General features: G+C 42.3%; 1 protein-coding gene across 3 annotated transcripts in view; it reads left to right on the plus strand.

Moving 5' to 3' along the window:
- The window catches only part of GPR107 (G protein-coupled receptor 107), an 88,530-nt gene that overhangs the window by 55,472 nt on the left and 11,650 nt on the right, over positions 1–21,408 (plus strand). For all 3 annotated transcript variants that reach the window (XM_033960319.1, XM_033960318.1, XM_033960320.1), the window contains exons 10-14: positions 2,416–2,491; positions 2,772–2,845; positions 4,224–4,341; positions 4,631–4,761; positions 6,530–6,573. In XM_033960319.1, coding sequence (XP_033816210.1) covers positions 2,416–2,491; positions 2,772–2,845; positions 4,224–4,341; positions 4,631–4,761; positions 6,530–6,573 — 443 coding nt within the window. The remainder of the gene's footprint in view (positions 1–2,415; positions 2,492–2,771; positions 2,846–4,223; positions 4,342–4,630; positions 4,762–6,529; positions 6,574–21,408) is intronic.

The following is a 21,408-nucleotide window of genomic DNA, read 5'->3' on the forward strand; positions in this document are numbered from 1 at the left end:
CCATATTTAAAGGTAGATTGGAAGAATTTGATTTGACAGAAGGGGAAGTGCTGGACTGGGGGGGAGGGTCAGTGAGGGGGGTTTGGTTGCATCCTTTTATTGCCCACACCAGGGTAGACCACAGTAACCACCTCACCTATTTGGTCATTTTGGTGGTGCAGTAGCCTTTGTCAATCTTTGGGGAGGAGTAGCCAGAAAAGCCATCAGGTTGTTTCTTTTGGCCAATCAACATTTTCAGGCATTGTTAATGGCTCACGTTGCAGGAGTTGAATATTCAACAGACTTCCTAAACAGTGAAACCATACAGTAATACTAGATTAAATAATCCAGCAATTAAATCTCTTCTGTGTCTACTTTAAGATCACCTTTTTTATGATATTCTGTGCTCTTGGCCCTGCTTTGGAGTCCTAACATGATACTTGACCATTGCTGCCTCCACTCATTGTGTTCACAGCTGCTCTTCCTGAGGGAATTCTGCATACATTTTCATTTAAAATTCTATACTTTAGTCTATCCTGAAGGCAAAGCTTTATTCCTTTTTTTTTTTTTTAATTCTTTATTCATTTTAAAACTTTCATCAAGTGTACAAATAATCATAATAAACACAATTAATCTGAGCACTTGAACATCTTATCATTATAATCTTTAAGTAGAAATGTAACCCTCTCCCCACCCTCCCTCAGATCCCTCTATTCATAAGATCATATTCTTGAAACCCTCCCCCACCCAATACCAAATGGTGCATAATCAATAGAAAAATGGCATTTAATCATGACAAAAAGATGTTAATGGCTCCCATATTTTAATAAAATTTTTATAATTTCCATTCTGTACCGCTATTGATCTTTCCATTCTATATATGTGACATACTGAATTCCACCAAAAATTAAAATTAAGCCTACTATGATCTTTCCAGTTATTAGTAATATGTTGGATGGCAACTCCAGTCAAAATTAATAAAAGTTTGTTATTACACGCTGATATCTGACTCTTTTTTCTCATAGACATTCCAAATATCACAGTATCATAATATAATGCTACATGATTTTCCAATAAATTTATTTGATCCCAGATTGAATTCCAAAAGGTTAAGATATGGGGACAGTAAAACAAAAGATGATCCAAAGTCCCTACATCCAGATTACAATGCCAGCATCTATTAGACAAAGAACTATTTAACTTTTGTAATCTAACTGGGGTCCAAAAAGCTCTATGTAACAAAAAAAAACAAGTTTGTCTCATAGACGCTGACATTGTACATCTCATTCTCCAAGACCAAATTTTTTCTCTAAGTTTATTTCCTCTCGCCCCACTCAGCTTTCTCCTTTCTCAAACTTGAAAACCCCTTCCAGCACTCTTACTCCCCCAACTAGCTCTCAATCCCTATGATCCCTGGCAAGTTCAATCCCTAGTGTTTTCTGCCCCATTTCTATGGTGGACACCCTCCAGCTTGCTCTCTTTCTCTCTGTCCACTAGCAAGACCCGCAGTTTCTATCTATCTATCCCTCTCTTTCTCAACCCCTACCCAGGAACACACATCCCTTTAACTCTCTTTCAGCCTCTTCCCTCCCCCTCATCCATCAGATACTCATTGTTTTCTTCTGACATCCCATCCCAGCCCATATACCCCCCATAGGTCTCTTTCTAAAATTTCTTTCTTTAGCATACACACACAGCTCTTGTTCTGAAATCACTCTTCCCCCCCCCAACCACACAACTATAGCTCTCCCTCAATTACTAACTGCCCTATATACTCCCTATAGCTTTCTTAATTAATCACCACCTCTGTCCCATAACTCTGTCAATAACTACCTTGCCCCCCATACATTTTCCCAGCTTTCTCTCTTTCTCGCTCTCTCTTTTTCTCGGAAGTGGTGAGTAGCTGCTGAATGCACAGTATGAACTGCATGAGACACTGTAGAACCCCACTGTTCAAAGTTTACATTGAGAGCAGAGGAGGATAGTGTGGACCAATGCACAGCTGCTTTCCTCCTCCTCTGTTTGTGGTGATCCAGATCAGATGAAGTTTGTACACATTAGGGTGGGGGTAGGAGAGGAGATGCAGAGCAGCAATATAAGTTGCCATTGCCTTCTGATCACAATGTAGAATTTTGCAAGGCTAAGTAGAACAGAATCCCCCCAAGAGTAAGCTGCCAAGCTAAGTAGATGCAGGAGGGAGATTTAAGACCAGTCCTGGATTTCTGACAACCCCATCCCGATTACATTAGGACCTGCATCATCATGTAGAATCAGGGGCTATAAATATCAAACAGCTTTAGGATGATAGTTTAAATCTAGAACAGGCCAAAAGTCTCCTTCTCCTGGAACTGGATAACTTGGTAGTTCTTCATAAGTCTCTGAATAATGGAGTCCAGCCCTTTTCTTCTCTGATATTTCTCCTTTTTTTGTGTGTAGGCATGATGTATTTAAGATTCATTGGCTGATGGCAGCTCTGCCCTTCACCAAGTCTCTCTCCTTGGTCTTCCATGCAGTAAGTACTTGTCAATTTGTCTTTGGAAGGAATATAAGGTGATATGACTGGAGTACTTAAGAACTAAGGAATTGCATAGATACCTGCTCTTTGTCTTTATTGAAAAACACTATTAAACCTGTAAGGGTTAGTAAAGGAGCTTCACAGCTTCTGTGGTATATCATTATATAAGTTCCTGCCATCTGTCAGAAGCTGATGCAAAGAGGCTTGAGACTACATTGTTGTGGAATGAGGTTCAGACTGGGAATGGGTTTGTACTGACAGTCTCCTCTGCTTTCAGATTGATTACCACTACATCTCCTCTCAAGGATACCCCATGGAGGGTTGGGCTGTCGTCTATTACATCGCTCACCTGTAAGTTGAGAATGTTACTAGACACGTTTGCCCTTAGGTGGACTTTTCAGTGTCATTTAGTTATTGGGCAGAAGTATTTGCTACACATGAGCAGGTGCATTCAGCAGCTAATAGGAAACTACATAGTGGAAGCAACAAACCCCGGTATTCAAAGAAACTTGGGAAGTGGAGTAGCTGAACCAGCAAGTCGAAGGTTTATTAACATAGGAATAATAATTCATAAAAACAATGCATACAGTAAAACATATATTAGTCCAATAAAGCAGCTAATAGTTCACAATAAAGAACAACACTGACTCTAAGCCATGAAACAGAGTTCCAAATGTTGTGCCGATGCAGTCAGTAGTAAATCCCAAATTGGTGTCAATGTAACTGGTGATGGTTGGGAAAATCACTTCTCTTCAAAATCACAGGTCTTTGGAACGACCTCACCTCCCCGTTGCGGAACCTGAGCTCCCTTCAGTTATTCCGCAAACAACTGAAAACCTGGCTTTTCAGCAAATTGTAACTCTATCCTTCCCCCCCCCTTTTTTTCTCCCCCCTTCTTCACATAAGTTCATGTAATCCTTTTTCTTCTTCTCTACCTACTATTTTAAGTTCTTGTAAACCATGTCGAGCTCCATACTCATGGAGATGATGCGGTATATAAACTTAAGGTTTAGATTAGATTAGATATAATTACAAATGCAGCAAATCGACTGACAAACAATATAGCAGTGTGATAGACTTCAAAGGATGAGCTGAAGTGAGGGATCCTACATGGTCCGTGTTTCAGCAAATGTGTTTGCCTTCATCAGGGGCCCTGTGAAAATATGTAAGTAAATAACAAATGCAAAAAATGTGTGATAAGAAAAGGTTGAATGAATAGGGTGAAATGAAAGGAGTGGATGTGAGAGAGTATTTATGGGTATGGTGATATGAAAAAAATATTCTTTTCAGTAAGAGTGTAACCTATTAAGCCATGGAGACATATACCCTTTGTGGCTATGAGAGAGTGGACAATTGAAAGGTGTTGATGGAATGAGGGGTTTGTAAGATTTAACCTACCATTGCTGAAAACAACCATCTGGGTAAAATGTGGACAAATATGTGAAGCTAGAAAGAGTATAATAAAACTCCTGAAATGACAAAAAGGTGAAAATGATTTAAATAAAATGTCCTAAAGAAATAAAGAACAAGATTAGGAACTGGAAAGAGCAACAATATGTGGACTGTCAATATTACTCTAAAAAGAATGGGAACTGCCAGTGTCTAGGTCCCCTTGCAAAATCAAAGTACTCTCTGTGCCTGTGTACTGGGAGGGTTTATTTGAGCAGTTCTGCTAAGAGGAGGTCAGCATTGGCGCCCCTTCTAAACATACCTGTGCTTTCTTTTGCAGTCTGAAGGGGGCACTTCTTTTTATCACCATTGCACTGATTGGCACTGGTTGGGCTTTTGTTAAGCACATCCTGTCCGATAAAGACAAGAAGATCTTCATGATTGTTATCCCACTTCAGGTGAGGAACCTGTGTGCCCACTTGTATGCATGTGGTGCTTTAGAATGGCTCTTTGTTTTCATATCATACAGATTTGCATCCTCGATAGCAGGAAATAAATGACTGCTGCTTCTGATTATGGATTCTGCTGTGGCAGCAGTTTTCAAGGCATGAAACAACCAGAGGTAGATACCTGCATTTAACTTCATTTCTTGAAACAAGAAATTAAGTTAAATGTAGGTTATCTACCTCTCCTGTACCCTGTTCCTGAGAGCTTTAATAATACATTTCTCACCTTGTGTGACCACAGGTCCTTGCAAATGTGGCCTATATCATTCTAGAATCCACAGAAGAGGGGACAACAGAATATGGACTATGGAAGGAAATCCTCTTTCTGGTGGATTTGCTTTGTTGCGGGGCTATCCTTTTCCCAGTAGTATGGTAAGTCATCAGCAAGATGTCGGCAAAATGTGCTCAGTTTATTTAGTGGCAGGGCTTTCAGGTAGGAGAGCTGCTATAATCATAGTATGATGGCTGGATTACTGCAATTCATTCTATGAGCACTTTTAAAACTGATAGCATAAGTTTACAGGCAGTCCCCAGGTTAAGAACAAGTTACATTTTTAAAGCTGTTCTTAAGTCAGATTTGTATTTAACTCAAAACTTGTAGATTTTAAGATTCTTACTGCTTACCTCTGCTCCCAGCTGACCCTACCAGTGTTCCCTCTAAGGTACAGCATGCACAACCACACACTGTACTTTATGTGGCCATGCATCATTTCTGAATTTGCTACAGGAGAAGTGTAGGAGCCTATGCCACTGAAAATACTGTTCAGTGAAACCAAATGAAGCTGCAATCGCATTCTTAAGTATGAGTCATACTTAAGTCGGGCGTCTGTAACTCGGGGACTGCCTGTATTAAATCTTTTTTTGTTTGAGGAAGGGGGTGGGTGGGAAGGATTTTCAGGTGGGGGAAGGGGAGTTTGGTTGGGCCATGGTCCTCCATGGTGGGTAGATCTAATTGTATAATTTCAACTGTGTAATTGCCATTATTTATGGTTCTTTCTTGTTAATAAAAAGTCACTGACAGTGCAGGGGTAGATTCAAAACCAGGAGAGTCTCATTTCAAAGTAAAAAACAAAGCGGCTTCTTGGGAGGAATTGCTCAAGCAAGTGTGGTTTTAGGTTTGTTCACTCCAAAGGTCTCATTTGACTGAGAGACAGTGCCACTGTGCAGTAATAGTATCTTCCTGTCCAATATTAAAGCAGCTGTCTCTTTTGATAATGTGGGATCATGTTCTGTTACACCATCTAACCCTACTGCTTTTGAATTTCCTCTTAATGTAATAGAAGGTTTAAGAACTGCACTGGCGGGGATAGGGGATGAATTTCAGCACTGAGATAGTAGGGGGTGTTGCAGAGCAGACATGGGGTGCATTAGTTGAGCTGTGTGGGGTTGTCTTCTGCACTAGATTAGCAGGGAGTGCTGCAGAGCAGAAATGAGGTGCATGAAAAGAACTGTGTATGAGGGTCTCAGTGCTAGAATAGTATAAAGTGATTCATAGCAGGAGTGAGGTAGTTTTGGCAATGCTCTGTGTATGGGAGTCTTGACCCTGGACTAGAAGGAGATGTTTCTGGGCAGGAGTGAGGTATGTTGTCAGAACTGTATGTGAGGGTCTTCATACTGGAATAGCAGGAAGTGCCGTAGGACAGAAGTGAAGGAGCATTGCTAGAGGAGTCTGGGCATTAGTTGTAGTGGTTACACTTCGCCCTCCATATTCACTGTTTCAGCAATCGCGGATCGCGGTTTCGATTATTTGCAGTTTTTAGCTTGTGGCTCTTCCCCCCCCCCCCCATGACATCAGCTTGCATAGAGAAATCGCCAATTCCAAGCATTTACAGAGAAAATCACCGATTCCCAGCACTTTTTTCATCGTGTTTTGCCTCCTTCAGGAACAGGCTAGGTCTCCCACCCTGTTATTTACGGTTTCACCATATTCATGATGGTTTTTAATAGAAAACAGCAAATAACATATGAAAAAGTTATTCGCAGTTTTTCTCTATTTGCGGTTCTGTTAATCTCCTATCACAGCGAATACGGAGGGAGAAGTGTAAATGGTTTTCTGCATCTTCACCTTGTATAGATGTTTTATCAAAGGCTGCACATTTTAAGTAAAGTGTATCTTGGAAGAATTTTGCTTATTTTTCAGGTCCATCCGGCATTTACAGGAAGCTTCAGCAACTGATGGAAAAGGTAGGTCTCTTACTTATCTGGTGACTCCCATCCTTCCATATACCAGGGTACACTAAATCATATATGTTTATGGGATAAGATGTCCACTTGCTATCAGATTTCAGTTTGATTTTCTTCAGCACTGACTATCAGCTTGGGGTGAATAGATAAAATATAGGCCTGTCCTTTAGCTAGGGGAGGTAACCTAGTGTGAGCCAAGGGGAATTGGTTACTCGCCTCCTTATTCTGTTAGGGTGAGTGATTCCTTTCTCAGTTGGATAGATGAGCTTAGTACCCTAGGGATGGGTTGACCAAATGTTTCTTTATTCCTATCCATATCTGTCCTTTTGGGAGAATCTCTCTTCCAGAGTTAGACTTCTTGGTTTTTGTATATTTTATTCTTCCTACACATGTTTCCCTATCACAGGAGAAATTAAGTCTTACCTGCTAATTTGCTTTCCTTTACTCTTGCCAGATCAGCCCAGACTGAGGAGTTATGCACTCCTACCAATAGGTGGAGACTGAGAATTCTAAATGAGCCTATAATTGCCCTGTGCAGTCTGTCCCAAAGCAGATCCCAGAAAATGTTCGCTCAATGCCCCACTCAGACACCCTTCTTTGAGTTGTGCTTATGCTGAATGAGCTTGCTTACTTAAATATTTATTTTTTAAAATATTAACAAATAACCAATAATATTGATTAAAATGAGAAGCACATCTCGCAACTGTCTACAAGAAGAACCTATTTATTACCAACTGCTGCACAAAAAGCAGCCTAAAAAAACCAACAACATTCAGTCTCTTAAAACAGAAACTATACTGGGCAGGTTCTGGGCCAGTTTGGAGGAACTAAAGGAAAGCAAATTAGCAGATAAGACCTAATTTCTCCTTCCGTATCATCCTTCCAGACTGGCCCAGATTGATCTGAAGTACCAAAGCAGTGACCTCAAGGGGTGGGAACTGGGATCCTCCATATCCTGCAGATAAAACTTGTGCACCAAAAGATGCATTTTGTCGAGCTTGGATATCCAGATGGTAATGCTGAGCAAAGGAATGGAGCGAAGACCAGACAGCTGCTTTACAAATTTCCTAAGGCAGAACCACCTGACCTCCTAGTGGAATAGCTGTCCCTGCAAAATATAGGTTGAAGCAATATACAGTAGAATCTCACTGAACTGGTATTCAGGCAACTGGCACTCTCATCCAACTGGCAAAATAATCGGCAAGGAAAAAAAAAGTCCTCCAAAGTAGCAGTAGTGCTCCTGAGCTATGAACTTATCCTCCCTCCAGCTCTCAAGTAAGCCTTGAAGCAGCGGTTCTGAGCCATGAACCCACCTTCCCTCCAGCCCCGAAGCACAAACGGCAGCAGTCCTGAACTGTGGAAACCCCTCCTCCCCCTGAAGTAGCAGAAATGGCGGCGGCAGTTCTGAGCCCTTTGACTTGTCAGAGGAAAGGTCCTGTTGGGGCTAGCTGCGAGCAGCCTGTTTTCAGCGCAGCCTCTGCTGACTAGTTGCTACTTCAGTTAGGGAGGGAGGGGGGGTTCGCGGCTCAGGACCACTGCCACTACTGCTGCTTCAGGACTGGAGGAGGGGGGGGAAATTGAGATCTGAGTTAGACACTCATTGTCTTTCTCAAGCAACCAGAAAAATAGTTATCTAGCATCCACCAATCCCCATGGGTTCTGGATAACTGAGATTCTACTGTACTCTAATTCACCTAGCAAAAGTGGCCTTGAATGCCACCTCACCCTTCTTGAACCCTTCAGTAGTTCAGTACTCACCTAACATCCAGCCAATGCCATAGTTTTCGTTCCTCTGATTTTCTAGCCTCTCCCAGCTCAGACAATGCTATAGCTTGATTGAGATGAAAGGCCTTCACTGGCCGAAGAACTATTTTGTCCTTGAAAAGAACAGGAAGGGCTTCCTGCACGATAATGCCTATCATTTTGAAATCCAATGAAATAGCAACCAAAAATACTGACTTTAGAGTAACATTCTTAAGCCTACCTGCCAAGGATTCAGAGGGTGCTTTTAAGGAGTAGCCTAGTGGTAGAGCTGCTGCCTCAGCACTCTGAGGTTATGGGATCGATCCCAGCGCTGCTCCTTGTGACCCCGGGTAATTTTCCATTGCCTCAGGTACAAAATAAGTACCTGTATATATGTAAACCGCTTTGAATGTGTAATCACAAAAAGGCGGTTTACAAGTCCCATCCCCTTTCCCTTTAACCAAGACCTGCTTAGATGCTTTTTATCATTAGTCAGTGAAGAAAAGAATTTTAAGAAGAACCACTGATTATTGTCAAGTGTATGTATGGGAGTGTCCATGTGAAATTGATAAAACTGAAAGTGTATAACATCATGAAATCAGATGTGATTCATCCTAAGATACTAAGGATACATCCTAAGATACTAAGGGACTGGTGGCCCCAAATTGGCTGCATTGGATTACGTGGATTTAGTTTGTCTACAAAGGAACAAAAATATCAAGCTATCTATACATCGGGGTCTCAGTCAGGGTCCGTTTCCAATGGAGAATCCAGAACACTGTAGGCATGGCTCTTGAACACGTTGCCATAATGCAAAAAGGATATTCGAACATAGTCATCACTACTCTGCTTAGAGCTAAGAAATCTATAACAATTGCAGCCTATTGTAAGATCTGGAAGGCTTTTCAGCTGTGGTGTGCCAAAGATAATGTAGAGTTCATTAAAGCACCAGTTGCAGTTGTACTGGCATTCCTGCAAGCTGGACTAGAAAAGGGTCTAGTGGTAGGTTCACTTAAAGTTCAAGCAGCTGGTGTCTCGTGCTCAAGCTGGGGTCTCGTGCTCAGATATGACCAGATTTTTGAAAGGAGTGCTCAGGTTATGTCCTATACTTCAGCCTTTCCTGGAGTAGAACCATAACATCATTTTGAAGGGGCTTAGTAAGGCTCCATATGAGCTCCTGCGGGAGGCATTGCTCCTGGATCTCACTGTAAAGACTGCATTTCTGGTAGCGATTTCTTTTTGCGAGAAGGGTCTCAGAGTTACAAACACTCTCTTGCAGAACCATTTCTCAGGATCACAGAAGCAGGGACTTCCCTTCTTTCTTACCAAAGGTTGTTTTGGCTTTTCACCTCAGCCAGGAAGTTTGCTTGCCAGCCTTTCATTCCACAGGATTGGCAAAGCAGGATAAGGTTTTGCAAGTGCTAGAAGTGAGGAGAGTTTTCCTCCACTATTTGGAAAAGACTCTTTGTCCTGACTAGTCAGTCTAGACAAGGCAGGCCAGCTTCCAAGGAATCTTATTCTAGATGTATTCAGATGGCGATTTCGTCAGCATACATTGGCTGTGGCAAACAGCCACTGATCTCACTGAGAGCCCATTCTACCAGAAGTGTGGTTTCATCATGGGCAGAGACCCGTGCAGTTCCACCTAAAGAGATCTGCAGGGCTGCTACTCGGTCTACTTTCCATACTTTTACAAAGTTTTACAGAGTGGATGTAACAGTATGAGAGGACGCCACTTTTGAGTCCTCTGTTTTGAGGGCAGGCTCATTTGTCCTGCCCTAGATGTCAGATACTGTTGGGTTACATCAGCTAGAGTCCAGATTCCTATATCCTTGTACCAGAATGGAAGATTAGGTTTAGAGGTCTGCACGGGAACAGGGATTGCGGTAATCCCAAGGGGACCCCTCCAAGGCCAACGAGACTTCCACAGGGATGGAGCTGGGGTTCCTATCCCGAGCCCTACCTAATTTCCGGCCGGCGCTGCACTGAACTCCTGACGAATCGGCAGCAACAGTCTCTATCATGTAGGCATGGAGTCAGCACATAGGCAGTAAGCTTAGCACAGGCACACATTGTTTCAGCTGCAGCACAATGGGCCAATGTGTGCCTGTGCTGAGCTCCAGAGGAGGGAGAGCTGGCGGCTGAGTTGCTGCTTCTGGGGAGCTGTGGCGCTTCACTTTTCATGCATGTCTAAGGTGAGGTCGCAAGCGAGGAGCGATATGGCTCTCTGGCTCCCAGCTGTGTTTTGCCCTGCCTTCACCTGAGCTGGCCAAAGTTGCGCGGGGTAAGTGTGAGCACTGGGTCTGGAGAAGGAAAGGACCTCGAAGCCAGGCAACAACCCTGCGCTTCCCCATCCATGGCTCGCCGCTGCCGTGGTGAAGGTGGCTGCAGCTCCTGGGCACTAGAGGGGCTGGCTGGGAGAGGGCCTACTCCCCCTGCCAAACCACTTGGCTGGAGCTGGTGAGGTCAGTTTAGTGGGGGAGGGGGAAAGCCTTGGTGGGTGCTGGGACTTGGCATGCATGTGACAGGTGGTAGAGGAAAGAGAGGAGAGTCAATTTGTCCCACAGGTTAGGCAGGGGTGAGCTTGGGGTTGTGGGGGACAGCTAGGAGGAAGGGAGAGGGAAGTGGCAGGCAGGCCAGGATGAAGAGAAGAAAGAGTGAGAGCTAGGCATGAAGGGAGAGAGTGAGGTGATGGGGGGCACAAGATAGCAGAGACAAGTAAGCAGGCAGTATGGCTAATATGAGAACTAGCAAAAGGGTTAGATGATGACCATCATGAGGGGTAGGGAGAATGAGGCAATGGTGACATGAGATGACAGGTGGCTAGAGAATTAGATGGCAGACGGGCCAGCCAAGGTGATAGCCTTCCACCTTGGGCAGAGAGAGAGGTAGGGAGAGTGAAGTGGCAGGCTGGATGGGGTGAAGGGGAAGGGAGAGAATCTGGTGATGGGAACAGGCATTAGGGGTACAGAGATGATGGTGACAGCCAGGCAGGCTTGCAGGATCAGGGGTAGGGAGAGTGTGGTGATGGTGACAAGGAAGCAAGTGGGCCTGTGTGAGGGTTAGGGAGGTTGTGTTCTATATGTATGAAAAGGACTGTTTTCTTTTAGCGTTGACTGTGCAGGATCAATCTGTGTTAATATGGCTTCAGTTTAACAATGGGTATATTGATGTTTTAATGCCTACTGCAGTGTTTATGATGTTCCCTTTTCCTAGATACACCCTTACTGTGTGACCCATGGATTATTAAAAAAAATAATAATTTTATAGAGAGGAGGGGGTATTAAAAAATGATTGTATTTTATTGTTGGTTTAAATAAACTAAGACTTAAAAAAAAAAATCAAAACTTTCTGAAGTAATTGCTGCTTTTTATGGGGACAGGTAACTTTTAGGGGGGATGGAGGGATTCCTTGCAAGGACATGTGGGATTTCTGTCTCCGCGCAACTCTCTAATTAGGTTCTTACCTCAATAATCTTCTTTCTGGAAAAGGATATAAGAATCTGGATGCCCCGCCCTCTCAGTTTATATTTTGCCTGCTATCTGCTCAGGCAGATCTTTTGGGTCTTGAGATGGAAGTCTTCTCCAGCTTGTCAGTTAAGAATGTAACAGTTCATTAAGAAGACATATAAAATAAAGTTTAGGAGTCTGTAAGAGCTCCAAATGTGTTAATGCTGGTTGCACATAGTGAGGTGGCTTGTTTGTTCTACCTAAGTTCACTTTATTTGTTATAGAGCAGAACTGAAAGTATTGTCGGAGAGATTCCCCTTTCCCCTCCTTTTTTTTTTTTTTTTAAATTTATTATTTATAATTTTATACATTATTCCCAAGCATAAACATCTTGTACAGTAAGATTGTTTCGAATACAAAAAAAAAGGAAATAGAAAACAAATTACAATACAATATAGAAGATATTAAATATCATAACATCTTCTCCTTATAAAGACAATCTCTAGTCCACAATAAATGGATCCTAGACTTCAATAGGGTGAATTAAAACAAAAAGATCATAAAATAATCTTATACTTAAGAAAATCTAAATGGATGAAATCGCGGGGAGCTAATCATGTATTTCTGTTGTTACTTCTATTTTTTCACCTTTCTCAAGACGTTTCAATGCCACAAATTTGGTTAGGTGTATCGTATCAAAGAAAACATATTTATCAGAACCATAATGAACAATACATTTGCAAGGAAATCTAAGGAAAAATTTTCCTCCCACTGAATTTACTCCAGGTTTTAATAACAAAAACTGCTTTCTTCGTTTTTGAGTCTCTTTGGTAACATCAGAAAAAATTTGAACTTTCTGACCCAGGAACTCTTTAGTTCTATTTTTAAAGAACATTTTCATAATCCAGTTCTTATCTGGCATCAATACAACTGTTACCAGTAATGTCACAGGTTTGACTAATTCTTTCATTGAACTTTCCAATAATGTAGTAATGTCCAATTTTGATTCCTGTTGTCCCACGTTGCTCAATTGCTGATCCAATTTTCTATCAGGCAGGTAAAATACTTGTGTAAATGGTGGAATTAATTCTTCTGAAACTGAGAAAATCTCCAAGAAGTATTTTTTTAACATTTCCCTAGGAGACATAGAAGATATCCTGGGAAAATTTAGGAACCGCAAATTATTGGCTCGTTGGCCATTTTCAATCATTTCCAGTTTCATCCTGATATTTGTACTATCTCTAATCATAGTTTCTTGTACTTGTTTGACCCCTACTATCTCATTTTTATTTTTATCTGAGGTAACTTTGACCGTAGTCAATTCTGATTGCATTTGAGTCAATTCTTGTTCCTGCTTATCAACTTTCATTTCTAATGCTTTAAGTTGTGGGTTCAATGAATTTCCCAGTTTGACTACTAAGTCCCAGAGAGACTCCATTGTAATTTCAGTGGGTTTTTCAACCAAAAAGAAAGGAGTCTCACCTGCCATATTTGTAGAAATCGAGTCTTGTTGTATCTCCCTTTTCTTTGATGTTCCAGCCGCAGTATCTGTCTCCAGACTTGAAAAGTCTTTTGATAGATCCAATACATCGCTCGAAGATGAACCAGCCTCCTGGGCTACCGGAACTGCCTCTATGGACGTGCCTTGTGCCTGCGGCGAGCTAGTATGCTGCGGTTGGGGGGGAGTATCTCTTTCTTCCGGGCTCAGCGTGACCTCTAGCCCCCTTTCCCCTCCTTTTGATTTCCTTTTTTAGAGTCTTGATCGCTTGCTTTGGTACAAACTGAAGGTGGCAGTACAGCTTGCTGGGGAAGGAGGCGGAGTCAAAAGATGTGTATGATATCCTTCTGCAGTCAGTTTGCAACGAGAGGATAATCACCTAGCGTCCAGATTTTTATGTCATTTTCCAGAAAGAAGATTATTGAGGTAAGAACTTAATTTAGCATTATCACTATTCATCACTTCCTTTCCTTGCAAGTTAATGCCAAAAACTTGTTCAGCAATCCCCACTATGGCCTAGTGGTTAGGGCTGCAACCTCAGCACCCTGAGGTTGCAAATTCAAGCCCAGAGCTGCTCCTTGTGACTCCATTATCTCAGGTACATTGGTCAGGTTGTGAGCCCACTAGGACAGATAGAAATACACTCTGAATGTAAACCACTTAGGCTATAAATAAATAAAGACCACTTGTATTAAAATATGCAATAATAAATTAGGACAAGAGGAGTTCATGTATAAGCTGTGCTTCTTTTAACAGAAGTCATAAAAGACATAACATAAAGACTCTTGCATTCTGCTCAGCTTTTAACTTTTCATCAGAAGCACTGCAGCATACCACAGTGTCGGCACTGGAAGGATTTGCTTTAGAGCCACTGTCCTCAGCAAAGATCCCTGTTGTCAATGCAAAGTGCCTTTATGCCACTGTCTCACCACAGATATATGTGCAAGAAAAATTATTATTCAAATGTGATGTCCATAGCATGTCTCACTCAATAGATATAATATAGCATAATTCTAGAAACTGCCTGGAATCTGATAGTGAGCCAAACTAACCACCAGAAAATACCCAAAACAATTTTTTTTAAAAATGCAAAATATTTTAAAGCAGAAAGAAAACAAGTACATGGCATTCGAGTTGGAAAACTGACTCTTTTTTTTTTTTTTTTGTAGTGTAAAGGTTGAATGGGGTTTGCTGTCCATCCTTGAGCATCAATAAACTTAGTTATCCTATTCAGTCTACTATGAAGGTATTGGGTGTAACACTAGACCAGTGCTTAACTATGAAGGACCAGGTAGACTCCTTAATCAGAAAGGGTTTTTTCACTCTCTGGAAACTTCGATCCATTAGAGCATATTTTGATATGTCAGCATTTAGAATCCTGGTACAATCCCTCGTACTGAGTCAACTTGATTACTGTAACATCGCCAATTTAGCAATTTCCCAAAAGAATATGCGATGATTACAATTAGTGCAAAATGCAGCGGTCAGACTGATTTTCAGGCTGAAGAAGTTTGATCATGTGACACCTTACTACTGACAGCTGCATTGGCTGCCGATGGAGGCATGCGTAAAGTTTAAGTTCGCATGTTTCTGCTTTAAAGTACTATACGGTCTAGCTCCTAAATACATAACTGACCTTTTCTCCTTCTCAGCCAAGACATAAGAGAAGCTCACATTTGAATTTTGTTTCCCCTCCAGTTAGAGAATGTAAACTCAAAAGACACCATCAACATCTTTTCTCACATCAGGGAGCATTATGGGGTAAAGATTTGGAACAGTTGCTTACGCCTACTACTTATGGGGAATTCAGGAAATGCCTAAAAACATATCTGTTCCTGAAATATCTAGGCAGCTGACCCGTACAACTCTTTCTCCTCAATAACTTATCCCTTAAGCTGTTAATTACTAGCTTCCACCCTGTTAAGTTCAATCAATTTGTACCTCTTTTAATCTTTGTAAAACTGCATAGAACTTCACGGTCCTGCGGTATATAAACTGTTATTATTATTATCTTCAGGACTTAAGAATAGATGATTATAAAGACCAGGAGAGGAAAGTGATTTGTAGCAAGACACAATGGGCATTATGGAAAGTGTTGCACTACCACTTTGGCTCTGGGTAATTATTTCTATGAACAGCATTATGGATGGTGGGTTACAGATGTGTTCAGCCTTTTCTTCAGTAACCATGCACAGATTATGCTTCATGTAGTAAGCAGAACTCTTGCCTGTTCCTTTCCTTGACCCATTTCCTACTTTCTGCTTTTCTGTGGCTTTGGGACATCTGTATATGATTTGAAAGTGTAGCTCTGCAGTGCTTCCTGCTTTGCATGCAGAAAGACCAAGAATCTGGAAGTACAAGTATATCTTCTGAAGTCTTACCAGAAAGTTTCTGTCAGTGTAGCATCTATTTATGATGCCTGCTTTAATTAATCATCACTGTCTTGGACCAGGTCCACTTGCTTTACATACTGGTTAGCTGTGTTGCCTTTATAAGGCTGAACTTGTGCTCCTGGCTTCATGTAGTATTTCTCTCTATACAGCTGCAGGATAGAGGAATTATAGAGAATCATTCTTTACCTCCAGTGCCTGCCAACTGGAGATGCTTTGTAAATCATGGGCAGTATTCATACTACAGGTGAATTGATTCACCAAGATGGTCTTGGGGAAAGCAGTCTAAAAATGCTTTATTACTAAATTTGCAGTTTCAGTTACTCTAGTGTAGGAACTAGATATCTTAGAGCAGTAGTCAGTATTGCTGAGCTTTTCACCTCCTATTTCACCTCTTATTTCACATAGGCTATTGTCCTATGTGAAATAAGATACAATCTCAGTCTGAGCTATGGCAAGAAATACATTCACAATGCTCCTGACAAATTCCCATTAATCTGAATGGTACTGCACCCCTCAACAATGACTTTTATAAAGGACATGGTGCAAGAGGAAACTAAAAACAAAAGACTCTGTGGAGAGTTGATGTTCCAGATGTAGGCTTTATTAAGAATTCAACTTAGTAATCCACATAAAAGTATCTAGGACCCAGTCCACTGGGAATTTTGGACCCAACACAGTCTGTGTTTTGACAATGCTGTCTTCCTCAGGGGTCCCGGTAGGTCATGTGATAATACCTTGTGGATTATGAATAAGTCCTGATTCGTGAAAGATTCTACGCTGATGGGTGTTGGGTCCAAAGTTCCCAATGGATTGTGTTCTAGATACTTTTATGTGGATTACTAAGTTGAATTCGTAATAAAACCTACATCTAGAACTCTCCAGAGTCTTTTGTTTTTGGTGAATTTCTTTTCTGTGGAGCACCAGGGTCAATTTTTTGCTTGTGCAAGAGGAAACTATTCAGATTCTTTTCCCTAGACATCAATGACATGACTTTTATAGCTCTATCAAGATAATAATTAGTATCCCACCAGTTCTATCTCACAGACAAAAGATTACATCTATCTTCATTTTTTAATTGAATCAGAAGAAATAGTGATGGATGAAACTGATAAAGTATGTGAAAGCCATTTAGGAACAATGCTTAAGGCTTTTTGGATGAGCAAATCTGTTGGATCCAGTTAAAACACCTCAGTGCTTGTAGGAGAACTGGACTAGTACTAGAGGATTGTGTAATTGTTAGACCTCAAGTATCTTCAACTCAAGAAGTACAGTTGAGAGTTCAATCCTCTGCCTCCTGATATACCATGTCAGCAGGCTAGATCCTGTCCTTTGTTACCACCAGGGTTGCATGGACCTGAAAACCAAAATAGAGTTGAGGCCTAATCTCACTCCATCTAGAGAGGGTAAGATGTAATGGTGGTTAGTACTTTGTAGAAACAAAAAACAATATGGAGAAATGATGTTCCTGAGATGGACTTTATTAATATTAAAATTTGGCAAACCACATAACCTCTAGGACGCAGTCCGCTGAAAAGCTTTGGACCCTGGACTCAACACGGCTTTTCGAGATAATGTCCTGCACACAGTTTCTCTGGGACAGTTTATTTCCGACTGGCATTTTTATCCACGTATCTTTACTATAGGACTTCATAGGGACCCCTGAAGAAGACATTCTGCCTAAACATGGATCGTGTTAGAGATTCTAAGGAGAATTGATTGCAATGCACATTCTAGACATGATTACAGCAGTGACCTTAAAATCCGTGGTATTTCTCCTCCTTAAAGTAATTAGCATGAAGAGTTCTTTTTATTATTCTGACTTCATATTGATCGTAACCTGCTTGAAGACAGGTTTTCCATCTCAACATAGTAGAATGTAAATAAAAAAATGGAATGATCTGGGCACAGACATAATGGTGATTATGTCAGGAACTGACATGCTCAGACAGGAAGAATTAATTATGTAATGCTGGCAATTCCTGAAGCAGAAACAATCTAAATAAATTGTGTTTCATTTTATTTTTTTGAGGGGGTGGTTTAGCAGTAAATTGGAAGTCCCAGAGCTACTTTATGCCAGCAAGCCTCAGGGCTCATTCTTACAAAGCTATTTAATGTTTTGCCTCTAATGCTACACAGTAAATGTTATAAAGTAGATGCTGCCCTATTATTAAATGACCTTTTAAGAGAGGGCACAGTCATAAAATATTACTACTATTTATCATTTCTATAGCGCTATTAGACATATGCAGTACTGTACATCAAACATAGAAGAGAGAGTCCCTGCTCAAAAGAGCTTACAATCTAGTCAAGACAGACAAACTGGACAAGAAAGTGCATCTGTACACAGTGCTTAAGTGGGGGAATTAACAGAGGGAATGATAAGACAGATATTGGTGCTTATTGGCAGGTGGGTTGGAGTTTGGAATTGAAAGCAGCTTCAAAGAAGTGGGCTTTGAGTCTGGATTTGAATACTGCCAAAGAAGGAGCGCGACGTACCGAGTCAGGTAGGTTGTTCCAGGCATATGGTGCAGCAGAGTAGAAGGGATGGAGTCTAGAGTTGGCTGTAGAGGAGAACGGTACCCAATGAGTGGAGTGTCTTGGGGGGGGGGAGTGTGGGAAGAGAGGAGAGATAATAAGGAGCTGTGGTGCAAATGCACTTGTAGGTCATTAAGAGGAGTTTGAATTGTATGCGGAAACGGATAAAAAGCCAATGAATTGACTTGAGGAGAGTAGTGTATGCATAGTGACACTGGCAGAATATGAGGTGTGCAGCAGAGTTCTGAACAAGAGAGTTTAGTGAAAGGGTAGTGAGAACAAGTTGCAGTAGTCTAGGAGAGAGGTGATGAGGGTCTTAGTGCGCTCAGAAAGAGTGATTTTTAGTGATATTGTAGAAAAAGAAACAATGTTTCTCTAGCTAATATATTTTTAACAAATGTACAGAAAGACAGCAATATAATAGATGACCAAGACCTACAGGGCCCATCCAGTCTACCCACTTCATGCATATTCTCTTTTCTCCCTGCCCCACGCCTTCATTTAGGGTTGTAACTGCCTCTGTTCATTTAGGATTGCTTCTCTTTGTAAGTTATTTCCTTCCTCTATCCACTCCAGTGCTTTTATTTGGGGTGTTTACTGCCACTCATTATAATTTAACCCCTCTCCCTATGGCTTTTTAAATGATTTTTTTTTTAAGCCCTGTTTTGAGCTGAATGTTGTATTTGTTTTCCATCATCTTGCCATTTAGGGTCCTGTATGTACAGTATAAGCCATGCCATTTTTTTATCTGTACTACCAGGCGTCCATTGAACAGTGATGTCCAATTCCTCCTGCTGCCAACTGACACACCCCCTGGCAGCGGGAGAGATGCCCAATCTCTCCCGCCACCAACCAACACCTCCCAACCCCCCTCGGCAGCGGGAGAGATGGCCACACTCTCCCGCCACCACACAACATCCCCCCTCCCCCGTGCCTCCAACAACCCACCCTCTCCCCTTACCTTTAGATGGCTGACTGGAGGGATGCCTACTCCTTCCATCCAGCTGGCCTGCCTCTTCAAAATGGCGGGCCTTCCCCTCCCTGATGCATCCTGGGATACACCAGGAAGGGGCTTGAGGCTCTGACTGGACCAAGTTGTTTAAGGCCACTCCCATAGGAGGGGCGTTAACCTGGGTTAATCAAGTCTCAGGCCCCTCCCCGGTGCATCCTGGGGGGGTGTCAGTTGGTGGTGGGAGAGCGTGCCGAGGGGGGTTGGTTGGCGGCAGGAGAGATTGGGCATCTCTCCTGCTGCAGGGGTGTGTGTCGGTTGGTGGCGGGAGAGATTGGGCATCTCTCCCACTGCAGGGGGGAGTTGGCGGCAGGAGAGATTGGGCATCTCTCCCGCTGCCGAGGTGGGTTGGGGGGGTGTTGGTTGTTGGCGATTATCCAGGAGAGAGAGGGCATCTCTCCTGCCAAACTTCAATTTGGGATTTTTTATTTTTAAATTTACATGTCAAAACACATGCCAGAGATGTGTTTTTCACAGTGCTGGCACGGTACTGGCATCCCCGGACTAGTTGCTGACTTTTGTCACCAAAAGCCGACGTTGTTCTTGGAGAATGGCTCGGTGATTTTTAAGAATCCACCGGAGTGCTCGTTTAAATATTGAAGAGCCCATTTCCATAGCAGTATTGGACTGGAGAAGTATTTACAACAGTTAAAGAGGAAGCGCTATAGAAATAATTAGTAGTAGTAGGAAATTTTATCATTTTTAAAAAACAGAAGCAGTTAGTTGGTTGTCACCAGATACTCGCCTATTAAAGGGCTCCAACATATTTGAAATTATTTTAAACAAGTAGTGCGAATTATTGCACACATAAGATACCATATTTTTCGCTCCATAAGACTCACTTTTTTCCACCCAAAAGTGGGTGGAAATCTCTGCGCCTTATGGAGTGAAGGTACAAATTTTAAACTGCTGTTGCCGCACCTTTTAAAACACTCACCCACCGCCTCCTCCTCCGTTGTCATCACAGTACCTGGTGTTCCAGCATGTATTCCTCACTAGCGACGCACAGGTCGGGAGCACGGATGTCAGGAGCAAGCTTTCTGCGCTCCCGCTTGGGCCAACGCTGTTTTCTACATGGCTGTCAGTTTTCATGAGTCCCGCGAGAACTGACCCCAGCCATTCAGAAAGCGGCGCGGGCCCAAGCGGGAGCACAGAAAGCTTGCTGCTGACATCCGCACTCATGACCTGTGTGTCACTAGCGAGGGAGGGATACACGCTGGACCACCAGGTGCGGGGTGGATGATCTACTGGGAGGGGATGATCTAAAAGTACTGGGGGGGTGATTGAAAAGTACTGGGGGTATGGGGGGATGATTAAAAAAGGTACGGGGGGAGGCTGGGGGGCGGGCGGGCTGCCACTACACATGCCCACCATTAGACGTGCCCTGTCCCAGCCTACAACTAGACCACCAGAGGGGGGGACAGGGTATAGGGCACACCATTTGGTTCAGAATTTTTTTTTCTTGGTTTTTCATCCTCTACAGGTGGGCGCATTTTATGGTCAGGTGCATCTTATGGAGCGAAAAATACGATAATCTGTTGTTACTATAATTTTCTGTTACATAAACACAGGAGTCTATACTCTAGGCCTGTGGTTCTCAACCCTGTCCTGGGGACCCCCCAGCCAGTTGGGTTTTCAAGATATCCCTAATGAATATGCATGAGAGAGATTTTCATATAATGGAAGTGGCAAGTATGCAAATCTCTCTCTTGCATATTCATTAGGGATATCTTGAAAACCCAACTGGCTGGGAGGTCCCCAGGACAGGGTTGAGAACCACTGCTCTAGGCGAACACCTCCTGGTCATGAATAGCTGCAGGATGTTGGTCACAGCCCCCAGTTCTTCTCTAGAAGAGCAGCGTGTTGTTTTGATAAGCTATCCCCACAATTCCTTCCCAGTTGGAAGAGAGTAGAGAGGGAATTGGAGCTCAGCTATGCACAAGTACATTCTTAAGAACTTATCTGGCTTCCTTTTACCTAGATGCTAAATCTCCACAGATCAGGCACCTCCTTTCTCTGCTGTCTCTTATTGCAGTTGCAGCATATCTTCTCCTTCCTTTATCTGCAGACTTTTATAACAAAAGGCAGAGGAGCTGGATTAATTTCACCTTGCCAGTACCTGTTTGCCTATCTTTTCCCATACCACTTTACAGACACTAGCAGACATACCATATTACCTTCATTTTTCCAGACATTCAGGAAGTTTGT

The sequence above is a fragment of the Geotrypetes seraphini genome, chromosome 10 (assembly GCF_902459505.1).
Source record: "Geotrypetes seraphini chromosome 10, aGeoSer1.1, whole genome shotgun sequence".
NCBI classification, from domain to species: Eukaryota; Metazoa; Chordata; class Amphibia; order Gymnophiona; family Dermophiidae; genus Geotrypetes; species Geotrypetes seraphini.